The sequence below is a fragment of the Struthio camelus genome, chromosome 1 (genome assembly GCF_040807025.1).
Source record: "Struthio camelus isolate bStrCam1 chromosome 1, bStrCam1.hap1, whole genome shotgun sequence".
Lineage (NCBI taxonomy): Eukaryota > Metazoa > Chordata > Aves > Struthioniformes > Struthionidae > Struthio > Struthio camelus.
The window spans coordinates 185,346,532-185,359,775 of record NC_090942.1 but is presented as its reverse complement, the minus strand read 5'-3'; the positions used below and the strand labels follow the sequence as shown (position 1 = coordinate 185,359,775).

The window sequence follows — 13,244 nt, the reverse complement described above, 5'->3', positions numbered from 1 at the left end:
CAATGAATTTATCGTTTTGTATTTTTCTTCAGCAGCAGTGACAAAAATTTCACTGTCTCTAATTTTGAGTTAATTGGCTTATTTGAGACTTGTTACACTATCATCTTTTTTTTTTGTGCTTTATCTCTGTAATATTGAATCTTTCATTCAATCTTATTTTCTTGATTCAGTTAGCTCTGCCATTCAAATCCAGTAGTTCAGTATATAAACAGTCTCCACACAAACACCTGTATTCCTGTTAACATAGTGAGGCATTTCACTGGACAGCACTGTCGCACACTTAATATTAAATGTATATCAAGTCTAATAATGCAAGGTTACGGCAACATTTCAAAGGAAGTGAAACTCCACATTGCTTGATTACATCAGAATAGCAACCCTCATTGTTACCAGCAGACAAAGTGTTAGAATGAACGGACAGCTAAGCAAGGAATTGGCATTTGGCACATGGTTTGATTTAAACCATCAACAAAGGTGCAATCGAACACTGAACAAAATGTGCTACATTGAAAATCCTGATTAAGAGCAAACTATAGTTTTGTCTTTGATGCAGCAATGCCATTTAGATGCAAGGATGTCTACAGATGTAATTTCTGCTAAAATATTTCTGTTTTCTTTAATTTGCCAAATCAACAAAGGTACAAGCGCATGTGCTATTCAAATAGAATAGAGACAAGACACTACCATGAAAAGCAATAGCTGCATCATTTTAAAAATACTATTATTCTAGTATTTGAGTCAAATTCACTCTAGGGGTAATTTGCAAGGCTGATTATAATCAGAACATATTTTTGCTTTTGTGGCACAAACAAGACAAAGACCAATTGAATTGTGTCAGTAAACTATTCCTAAAGGAATCTGAAGGCAAAGTGATAGACAAACTTCCAAAGAGAAGCCTAAAAAAAGTAGAATAAGAAAAAGTTGCAAAAGATGAAGCAAACAAGTCTAAGCAGTGCCTTGCTTAAATCTACCTTTGAGTAATTTGCTTCTCGAAATTAAGAAAAACTATATAACAATTAGCATAAAATACTTATATCATATATTATCATAATAATGTGAAATTTGTGTATTCTCTCAGAGGTATAGGGAACAAGAGAGGGCTGTTTAGTGAACTCGAACTGTAAGGAAAAGTGTCTTAAATTCTACCAAAACAAGGAACAAGTTTGTAAATATTTTAGTAACATCAGAAATCTGGAAAGTTAAATTTTGGGGAATAAGCAAAAACCAAGAAAAATACAAGAAATGCCCATTTTAAGTTTGATGAACATCACAGTGGCTTATTAAAAGCCAGTCTCAATCAGCTACTCAGGGGAGATTCAAGAGCAAAGAACCTGTCTAGAACTCTAAAGCTTGCAGTTGGAAGAAATACTACCCTAGGTCTGAAGGTAAGTCAATAAAGAAGCAGTAAGTTTAGGACAATTTGCATAAGGTGTAAGAAAGAACTTAACAGAACCCTCAGGAGTTTTTCCAGCACAACACGGTACAAGCTTCAGACACCTACATTTAGGTGTCTGCACACAGACAGACATCTACATGTAGCTACATGTAGAGTTAAACTTCCGTTCTTGTTAGTCAGGAGCCAACTAGGCTCTAAAAGCTGTTCAGACTGGTATGCTCTAGGTTACAACTTCTTTCCTGACTAGGAACTCAATTCACTGGCTTAAAAGTGAGCATGCAGTATCATTATAGGTGTTTTATCCCACTTGACTTCCAAATGCCAGTCCAGAAGGGTGAAGACTTCCTAAATGACCTGAATCATATATGTCAAAAACTGTACATATGTCTCAGACAAACAAAGGCATCTGAAATGACATTAAACCTTCACGTGGCCAACTAAATTGAGCCTCAGAGTACCTCTGGCTATACGAGAGCTTAGAGTTCTCACATGCTTAATGGACTAATAGTTGGCTTAGTTGCAAACTAAATCCTGCTTGCTAAAGCGATAAGATCTGTTGTTTGCAGGTAATTTGGAAAGCTAGTTTGCCCCTAGTTTTGTACTTTACTTCCATCTGTGCCTAACTGTTCAATAAGGAAGTCTCAACCATAAGAACGACATCAAAAAAAAATATTCCAGAAATTAAGGTGAGATCTGAAGGACTTCTTATGTTCAGCAGAGGGACTTTATATCACTGTACACTGTTGTTACATTAATTGAGAAGAAAAACATGCTGGTACTGGATTATCATTTCCAGAAGCAGGGCAAATGAAAAACACAAGAGCCAAACAATCGCACAAAACTTCCCTTGTAAACACAGAATGCCAGATTTAGCAAAGATATTAAACTTTGATCAATCTTTTTTTTTTTTTTAATTTAAAAATATGGAGGAATGTGCCTTATTCTTTAAAAATACTAGATTATGAACTCCTCATCTTAAAATACTGATATATCTGCTTAGTACTTCAGAATTTAAAAATTCTGAAGACTCAAATATAGATCAATATTTACAATTATTGAATTCCCAGATCTAACAGTCTTATGAATTTGCTCCACGCCACTACAGGGTGGCTACTAATTAAAGAAATATAGCAGAAATAACAGATACCATAATTTCTTCCATGTAAAGAGATGAAATATATTGAATCTCCAAAATTCCAAAGATGAGTTCCTTTAGTTTAGTTTGATGGGAAACTGTTCTTTGAAATAAAGTGTCTCCTACTACATTCACTACCCATTCACAGAGTCTATCAGAACAGAGTACAAGTGAGCCTTCCCAGTTCCCCAGTCCAACTTCTAATGCTGCTAATAAAGGAGCAGACCAAAGAGTAAACTAAAAAGTCCAAAGAGTAGAAAGAACTTCTTAGGAGAGAAAGGAATAGCTAGAGGCAAGCAATTTTCTACTTTTCTTCAAGTGTTTTTTTGTACATGTGTTCATACTACACACAATTCCAAGGAGTATCCACTCATGCTCAACTCCAATATCCTTAATTAAGCAGAAGTTGAACAACAGTTATCCCAAATGCAACATCATTGCTTGACAATTCTCAAAGTGCACAACACTTGCTAAAAATGCAAATGACGCTTCTGTTGACAGCTCTATAAAATGTCAGCTCCTGGGACACAGCAGAATTGGTCATCGCTTGCATGCCAGATAAGTGTGCCTAAACTGACAATTCAACAGCATTCTTTAATGCTGAGTTACCTTCAAGAAGATTCCGTAAGCTGACTGTCAGTCCTTGAAATTGTTCAGTCATGGACACAAGGACGCAAGGTCATGTCCATATTAAAAAGATGTCTCATCTTTAACATAGGAAGAGTTACTTCTCCTGAGGTAGTACGAGGTTTTGGGCAGATAGGTAAATTAGCTTCCAAAGAAATCAGAAATCATTGCGATCAAAAATTCTGGGCAAGTCTTGAAAGTTAATCTGTCTCTAAGGAAAACAAGTCTCTCGCATATACTTCCTTGGTCACTTCTAAGAAGAAAAGACACAGTCAAACGTTCAAAGACATTCCCTATTAGAAGGGAGAGGAATGGAGTAAGGCCTCACTAAGAATAACTCTAAGAATTCCCAAAGAAAGGTGTAGGAAAAGGGAAGCATATGTCAGAGGTTTTTTGATGATGGTTGCATGAATACCTCCTATGTTAACCCAAATCCCAAAAACACTTTGAGGGGAGGGAAGAGAAGAAGAAGAAAAAAATCCTTTTACACTATGAAATAAAGATGTTTCATTTCTGAGATTCTATAAAGCTTGAAGATTGCTATTAAAATAACTCCTCTCTCTCAGACAGCTGGGAGTCCTAACAGTTTGATATGACTGAGACTGTCTGCTAATGTTCAGAATCCATCATCAAAAGATTTCAAGCATAGTGAACAAGGTAGTCTATGAACTAGTTTCAAAGGGTAGCTGCTTCACTGAAGAGCCTGGGGATGCGAGCTGGTTCTGCACAACCCTGAAAGCTGATGCAGAAAATAGTAATAGCATTATTGGTAGAAATCTGAACAGAGTGGTCTATGACAAATGAAAAAGGCCATAGCAAACCTATCTGGTTTGGGTACAACCAGTACTCATGCTACAGGTTATTGAAAGATAAATTTAGTTGAAGTTTATCCAAGTAGGCTCCTTAACTTAGAAACACACCATCTCGGCTTGAGGAGGTGGAAAAGATATCCTTTGCAAACATTATTCAGATCTTTTGATCACCAGGCAGATTTGCATGCATATTCTAAAACACAGATCCTTATGTCAGTCAGAGCTAGACATCAAACTCAAGGTTGGAAGTATTTCAACTAGAGCCTAACAGAAGGGATAATGAAATCATATGCTGCTACATATCACTGAAAGGCCAACAGACTTCACTGATGCACAAGAATGAGAATTTACATGAGCTGTGGATTTCAGAACATGAAAAGATACTAAGGAGTGGATGCCCGAGCCAAAGCATGTTGTTCTTATGAATTCTAAGTCCAAAGTAGAAACTAAATGTGATTTTGAACGTTCAATGTGAGACTTAAGAGCTTAGAATTAAGGCAACAATCCTGGAATTCACTGTCTTGCGAACAGTATCATCCTTTCTGTCAGTCATTGAGAAGAAGGCAGGAAAAACAACAGCAGCAGCAGCAACATATTCATATTCAGTATATGACAAATGAAGAGAGGCTCTTTAGGAAGTTAAACACTGGAATGAATCTTGAACTGATAGTAGTTAGACCTACCACAAATACAACATATCTATAATACAAAGATCCCACAGAGATCTCTAATCCTGCAGATTAATAAAGTTAATCCATTTTCCTTACTGGATGAAGGGCACAAAAACTGTTGCTGGTATCCATTCTGCATTAATACGTTTCTCCAAAAGTTTAATTTTTTCTCATATTAAAAAAAAAAAAAAAGTATCTGACCTCTTTTTTGTAACAAGAGAATATATACTGTGAAATTTCAAACATTGGTTTGAACACCTTCCAAAACGGGCTACGTGGCTATATGTTCCTTACCCAAAACCAACTCATCAAAAGTTGTGGATTCTAGTAGACAGAGGAATGTTAACAGTCCACTCTTGAGAAGATGTCTGAAGAGCTGAAGCTATTATTAGTTCTAATAGTGAAGAACATACGGCAATACCCAGCTCTGGTGCCTCTTCAAAAGTTTTGTTGTGGTGCCAAAGACTGCAGTTCCTAAGTACTCTTTCCTAAGGGGCTCCTCTAAAGCAGAGGGTAGTTATATCTCGAGCATCTTGCTGTTGACAATGGGCATGCAGTGGAGATGTGCAGAGGCATTTTCCTCTCTCCAAAAAAAAACCAAGAGTAAATCTTTCACTTCACTTGGCAGTCTGGTTAGATGCTTCCTTCCCTTCTCAATCCCTAAAGGACTGCAGCTGAATACAGTCCACCGTGTTAGTCTTCAGGCAGCTTTCAGGTCTACGAGTATATTTCACCTGAAATGCTCTTTAACGCTTTGCTGTCACGTGGTGGGGAATCTACAATACCTGCATGTTTATCTATGAGATGGACACAAAAACATAGGAAGAAAATTACGTATATATTACTTTTAGGTAGAGGAGAATTTTGCATAGATGATGACATAATTCAGCCAGAACATCCAAAATTTTTGAAATGGTTTCCTCCATAAGGAACTAGACCAAAGAGATTAGATATATTCAAGCTACAGCTTGAAACTCTATGCCTAATTTTCCTTCATGATTCTAACGGGTGACGTTTCTCAAGCTATAGGAAGCACTTTCAGAATTAGATTTCATGATCTGTACTTTAAATTGCCATTCTATACAGCTGAAGACCAGATAGAATCCACCTGGTCCTTTTCTAGTGGAAAAGGTCAGGTATATCTCAGTAGCTAGAGCAGCTTTTACTCACATAGACAAGATTTTCAATATTAACTAGGTAGAAAAGTATCATCTTATGGCATATCTTCCCCGTTTGAGTAAGAGAACTGCAGTAAGATTTTCTGCTCCACTTTTCTCACTGTTACTGCAAGGTCATGCAGTTGTGGAAAAGGCTGTAAAGAGATAATGTAGATTAAGTTACTATTTGCTTGCCACTATTTAACTGCAAATTTGGCTTTGGTAGACACAATATATCGACGTTCAACTATTTTCCCTTTCCAATAGTAAAAAATATGCATTTTAGTAATGACTTGGAGATGTACTGTCCACATATATGCACATTTGTGCATTTACATGAGTCATGAATATCTGAATATTAAGACTATCACTCTCTGCATTTAGATAAGGTGAACTTTGGTCTGCTTCATAATATTCCCACTCAGTTATAAAAAGGATCTCATTAGCGCAGAATGACCAAGAATTACCAGGTGAGTTGGGAATATAAGGGGAGATTGCTTAGAGTCCAAAAAACAGAAACAAAAAAAAATCCACCACACACTAACTAAGTAAAGTAAGTAAAATCTAAGGAACTTAAGTGAAAAAAAAATTTAAATGCAAAGTGATACTTATATTGAGCTCTCTGCAATGGTATGAACAAAGCTCCAAAGAGTTGCTCTACAAATATGTAGAATCTAGTCATGCCTCACCTTTAAGATGTGAAGTAACTGAAGCTGTCAGTATGCAAGTTCAAAGGTAGACAAAAGAAGCACACACTTGTTATGTGATGTATCACTTCCAGAGATTGATCACACCCCAGATATAGGAAGATAACTGAACGGAAGATAAATGAAGGTGGAAAGGAACTCCAGAGAAAAAAAGAATGCCTAGAAAGCCTTACAAACCAGCCTGAACTCTAATACACACTAAATTCCTCCAATCAAGATATCAGAGACCCTACTGTCCTATGTTCGCATATTCTCAGGTGAAAAAGAAAAGATGAAATGGTATCTTCCAACAATTATGAATACTGAGAGGATAATTCTACCGATGAATAGATAAAAGACCTTTTTCCTTTGTCACAAAAAGCTTTTCTTCGGACGTGTTAAGCACCTGCATGTTTCCACAGGCATGATCAGTGTTCATGTTCCAATAACTCACTTGGAAAAGAAAGAACTGCGCTTCTGTTGCAGCCTTGCACCTCTTCTCAGTTCTGAGAAATTAGAGGAAGCTGGCATCTGCCACCAGACCTAAATAGAAGCTACAGTGGCATTCTCCCATTAGTTTAACTACTTGCTTGAGGAACAGTAATGAAAGAGAATGATTAGAGAGCAGAAGTGTTTGCTTAATTCTGTAAGAACTAAGCAATTCACTTTTTTCATTTCTTAATGTCTTAAACAAATCAAAATGGGTTATGCCAGAAGAACAATATTTTCTGCTTCCATGACTTGAACAACTAGAGTAATAGGCTTCTTCATTTGCCACCGTAAGTATATATGGTACAAGACTGAGCACAGACATAAAAAATTAAATTTAATTTACTTTAAGAAAACCAGAATCCTCCGTATTACTCCTGGCTATGGTTATATTTTCAAGGTAGAGATCACCAGCCTTCTGCTGAACCAAAAATGTTCGAATATTCTTTCCAAAATTTAAGGTTTTATGAAAGAGCAAAGAGAAAATATTCTTTTTTTTCAGCAAATGTAAAAAGCAAATACATAGAGCTGTCACTAAAAATACAAAAATTATACTAATGCTTCTTGTATATTCAGCCTTCAAGCAATAGAAATGTTGGTCAATTCAGAATGAAAAGGTCAGTTGTTAGTGTCAAACTAAATTGCCATAAAGCAAGCCTACATATATCAAGCAGACAATCAAACCAAGAATGCCAGATAACTGACAACTGTAAAATTTTGTCTCATTAGAACACGGTCAAATTAACCACCAGGTCAGTGTCACTGTTATGAAAGTTTACAGCTGATTCACATGAAGAATCTTGATTTTTCTGACCAAAAAACAAAACCAAAAAAGAAAAGCATCCATTTGCAGAGTGCTATCTTAAAAAGCAAAAGCTTTCTACTGAAAGTGTTTAAATGTTTAACTCAAAAAAGTTAACTTTTAATGAAAGTTTCCATGCTCTCATAAAATATAGTAAATTAAACAGTGAAATATGAGGGCTTTTTTCTTTTTAGGAATATTAGAGTAACGCTCTAAATAAAACTAAATTCACGTATTTGACGTAACTATTGCAATTTTTACAACTGGAATGAAATTCCAGTTTTAAAGATAGTTATTGTCTACATCAGAGGAGAACACAATACCAAATGTAGTTACAGGGGCATTGTAAGAAGCCCTAACTAGCATCTGAAGATTAGTCCTAAGAAAGATGAAAATGTTATTACCACACAATTAACAACTTGGGTGAGGTTCTCTATATTGATTCAGGTATCTCATCAGTGGCGTCACACAACCAGAGTTGAGCATCACTGTAAACAGTAAGTCTGAAAGTGTCCAGGTTTATAAGATAGATAGAAATTGTTAGATATAATCAGACATGATCTTCCCCCCACCTCATACTAACAGTTTCAACTTCCTTTAATATTTGTATCTGCCTGTTTCTTAAAGGGGTTGATTACCAACTACATTCACATAGTACTATAATTTCTGAAGCCTACTCCAAAATCTTGATCTAAAATAGCTACTCTCTGTTCATCTCCAAGTTATACTAGAAGACCTATTTATAGAAAAGTTATTTAATTTTTTAAAAAGGGGAAAGAAGCAGTTTCATGGGTAAAGGCAGATGTTCATAGGATTAAGTTATTTTATCTGAAGAAGCAGGTAAATTAAGCTGCTGCTTTTAAAAGGGTTTTCATGTGCTTCTCAAACTGCATTGAAAAGGGAGTTACAGATAGCTCTTCTCCCTTACTAAGTCTATACACATCAATATGTGCATCTCCAAAAAGCCAGAACCATAGCTGGAAGCCTAACATTCAAAACAAAATGCTGATAACCTCAGGACTCCAAATCCCTGCCTAAGTCAATAAAGCCTAGTCAGGCAAGTAGTGCTATTTACCTCCTTAAAATTTATACATTCATAAGTGCTGTAATGCACCTTCTGGAAGTTCTCAATTCTTCATATGCTTTGTAGAGAATACAGGCTACTCAGGCTCTTAAATTCTCTGAAAATAGATACAATATTCTGAAATAGGGAAGTATCATTCCCATAATCTAAAGAACTCGAGAATTCTCAAGTGTATTAAAATATTTTTAAATGTTTATTTATAACCTTATTCATATCAAGAAAGAAGAAAGTTCTAGCTCCTGAATCATCTTCATAGCCCATCTCTCATATGAGAAAGTCCTGGTTTAGAGAGATGGGACTGTTCAGCCTGGAGAAGACTGAGGGGTCTTATCAATGTGCATAAATATCTGAAGGGAGGGTGTAAAGAAGACGGGGACAGATTCTCTTCAGTGGTGCCAAGTGACAGGATGAGAGGCAAAGGGTACAAACTAACAGGAAGTTCTGTCTGAACATGAGGAAGGACAACTTTCCTGTGAGGGTGCCTGAGCACTGGACTAGGTTGCCCAGAGAGGTGGTGGAGTCTCCTTCCGTGGAGATATGCAAAAGCCATCTGGATGGGGTCCTGGAGAGCCTGCTCTGGGTGAGTAGGAGTGATTTACTAGATGATCTCCAGAGGTCTCTTCCAACCTCAGCCATTCTGTAATTCTGTGAAAATCACTCAATGAATATAAAGAAAAATTGAACTATCTAATTCAATCTTAAAATTAATTTGAGTATTTGGAGCTTTTATGTCTTTTTCCGATCATATTTCTGAATAAATTTATTTTAGATAGAATTATCCTTTATTGATTATACTAAAACAATACACATAGGTAAAATAGAAAATAATCAGTCAGACTTTTCATACTTTCTGTTTGCAGGGTGATCAATTTGGAAAAATATTTTTGACTTACTATATCATGACCTAATATCAAAATACCCAACCAAAGCAAGGAGGAATAAAAAAAAAATACACAAAACAAAAACATATCCCATCTGCAGTGAGCTAAAAATATATGGTTCTGAAAGTCTGACTTTCACAAGCTTGCTATAGCTGGCCTAAGTTTATACTACCTACTGTCTCCAGGATGCTAAAATAGGGAGCAAAAATCGTACTAAATAGGAACTTATTAAATGAACATCATTCACCTTGCAAACTAAATGAAGTAGAATTCCCAGAGCAGAATGAGATAATATATTTAAAATTAATACTGAAGATGTGCAATGATTCTTGCAAAAATATCAAAGGCAGAGTTCCACTACTACTACAAATTTATATCCAGTCTGGGAAATGCAGATTCCAGAGCTCTGAAATTCTGGAAATTTGTTTTCTTGCAGTCTACAATTTCTTCCTATAGCCCCTTTCCAGCCCCTTTACAACTGGTGCTCCAACCTTTTCTCTCTCTCTTAGTCCCAACTGCAGACCGAGCCCTAGACAAAGCCCCCCCTGGGAGGGGGAGGGGGGGCAAACACAAAATTTCTCACAGTAAAGTTCTCCTTCCAGCCCCACTCCACTCTTGCCAATACAAAGTCTCCTTTTTAACCCTAAAGGCGATCAACATGATTTTGAATAGATGAGCAAAATGCATAAGTGGAAAATACATAACCATAGGTACATATGTGTGTGTATAAATATATATCTATATCTATCTATCTATATATATATATAAAAGTAAAAATCTGCACTATGCCAGTATCAACTTCTTCCAGATTAAACCAATATGAAGATAGTACACTTCAAAAAATAAATAAAATAGGTGAACACACAATATCTCCCACATTTCTAGCCAACACAACTTATTGAGAGGGAGGAAATGGGAAGCCTTCTGGACCCTAAAGTACTGTCTGAGGTTCCTAAGTACAAAAATCTGACTTCAACCATTGATAATAGAAAGCCATAGGCATTACAGACATTTAGATATGTTCACCAAGCCTCAAGAAGAAAGAGAGGAAAAAAGATAAAAAGGAACAAGAGAATCCAAAAATTCTTTGATGTTCATACATAACACCAAAAACTCAGTGTAATAAATCCACATACACATGCTGACTTAATAAGCTTTAACAAGATTAATGCAAATCTTGTTTTCAGGATCGTCCTTGCCCCAGCTATCACCTCACCTGGCAAATTACACCATGGCTATTTATTGCTACTGTTAGGAAAGTGAGCAGAAATTTAAAATTGAATTTGTCCTATTTCAGTTTCTAGTCACTGGTTCCTGCTACACCTATGACAGCAGAATTCAAAAATATCTTGCTATTAGATCTCTGGCCCAGGGCAAAGAAAGGGGGAGATACCTATGCACGGTAAAATAGGAAAAGAAAAAAAAAGTTCACTTTCTCTTTGTCAAATCAAAGTAATTGAATTTAACTAAATATGCTGGAGGACAGTTTTCTATCCCCTTCACCATCCACCCGATCTGCCTTTGACCTCAGTTGAGCTCTCTCAGATCTTTCTAGAGGGTATTCTAGAAGGCATTTCTGAAAACAGAGTATTTTGGGAATAATTTTAACAATACACAATACCTCATACTACACATTTATATCTAGCCTACTGAAAAGAGTTAGAAAGCAACTACAAATACAAAGCAGCAATCTAGAATAAAGAGGCATGAAATCAAGTAAGAGGGAGATGAAGCTTGAAAAATTAAACAAGTGGCAATTTTTCAAAAGAGAATCCCATAGGTACTGGCATGATTCAACAACAAACAATTCTCCATTTTTTAAAATTTCTTTATTGGTAGCTTTTCTGTGAGAAAGATTAAAACCAATAGCAGTCTTGCCTACTAGACATGGACTACTTAAAGATAAAATGGAGTAACGCAGTCATTCCTTCCAAATGTGATACCTTTTGCTGTTTTCCTAATATTCACAGAAAATAACAATTATAACCAATATTCAGTTCAACTTAATTATATGAAAAACAAAATTTACATTCTTAAAAATGATTTATAATGATCATTCAAATATACTATAGGTTTTGTCTTTCAGCCTTAAACTCCATCTCCCAACCAAGGTAGATTGAAAATTAAAAATGAGTTGAAAGATCTCGTTTCCTGGGTGCAGTTTTATGAAACTAGGAAATAAGCATCAGGGACAGTTTTTCTGCTGACTTAAACAAAAAATAAAACAAAAAAGCAGTCACCAGAAACTCTTGCTTTTTTATTATTAATTCTTATCTTGAAATTTTAGCAGATATCACCAAAAGCGAGATATTATTTTCTCATCTCAATATATAACTTATCCTTTTGAATTTTATTCTCACATTCCTAAGATTTGATCAACAGAAATCAATAAATTAGCCCTGTAGCACTCCAATATTTTTCAACACTGAATCTTTCTCAAGTTGAATTTTAAAAAGCATTGTAAACAACATTCCAAAGTTTGAACTTCGTTTGAAACAGTATCCCTTCCCCTATTTTATTCTAAAGACTTGTTCAAGACAGAAAAGTCTTATTTTTGCTTGAGGTAAAGACTATGAGTGCAAAAAGTTTGCTTACTTGCAGCTGAACTGAGTTATCCTGAAGACCTTCAACAATAGGAGAGAATCGATCAACATTCCTTTCCTCTGCTGCTGCTGTTACAGCTTCCAAAATTTTTTCAAGGCTATAAGAAAGTAAAAGGACTTTGCTCAGGAGAGATGTTTAATCTTGCTTTTCGTTTGTTATGTGAAGAGTCAGGCTGCCGAAGCATTCCCTTCTTCATTTTCTTAGGTATAAACTTACGAGTTTCGTAGGCAAAGAATAACTGACTTGATAATAACGGTTAAGATACCTTAAATACTGCTAAAAAAAATTAATCACAAAGAATGGCTGCATAACTGCTTCCATCTAACTAGTATAGGAGCACATAAAAAAAAATCTTATTAATACAACCATAATAAAAATTGGAGAATATGAGATGATTTTGAAAACTGACCATATCATAATAATACAGATATTAATTTCAAACTTAATTTGGAAATTTTAGCATTTCATTTAGATACAGGTATAATTTTGGATATCCTAAAATTATCTTACTATTTTTGGGAATATATAGTACTTACGTGCTTTCTTCTCCAACAATGCATATTGCAGACAGGAGTTTAACTATATCCGTCATCATGTTTGTTTGCCTGGGATCAATCGCTTTGGTCAGCAACAAAAGACTCCTCTCTTCTCCCAGAATTCTTTCCAATCCATACTAAAGAACAAAAAGCCATATGGAGGAAGTCTATTTAGTATATTGAATGTTCAATTTCCTCCAGTTACTATTTCAAATGACATTTAAATCCTTTAAATATTTCAGTAAAAATTAATTATAGAAAGGTCTAAAATATATCACTTATTCTGCAATAAGTGCATACATCAGCATCAAAAGCTTAGGTCATTATCCACTTCCGCAGAGAGGAAGTGTCAGCAGAAGGAACT

At 35.5% G+C, this 13,244-nt stretch overlaps 1 protein-coding gene across 2 annotated transcripts in view; it reads right to left on the bottom strand.

Moving 5' to 3' along the window:
- DIAPH3 (diaphanous related formin 3) overlaps positions 1-13,244 on the bottom strand; it is a 252,444-nt gene that overhangs the window by 195,444 nt on the left and 43,756 nt on the right. For both annotated transcript variants that reach the window (XM_068929688.1, XM_068929689.1), the window contains exons 8-9: positions 12,881-13,017; positions 12,336-12,441 (exon numbers count right to left, since the gene is read on the bottom strand). In XM_068929688.1, coding sequence (XP_068785789.1) covers positions 12,336-12,441; positions 12,881-13,017 — 243 coding nt within the window. The remainder of the gene's footprint in view (positions 1-12,335; positions 12,442-12,880; positions 13,018-13,244) is intronic.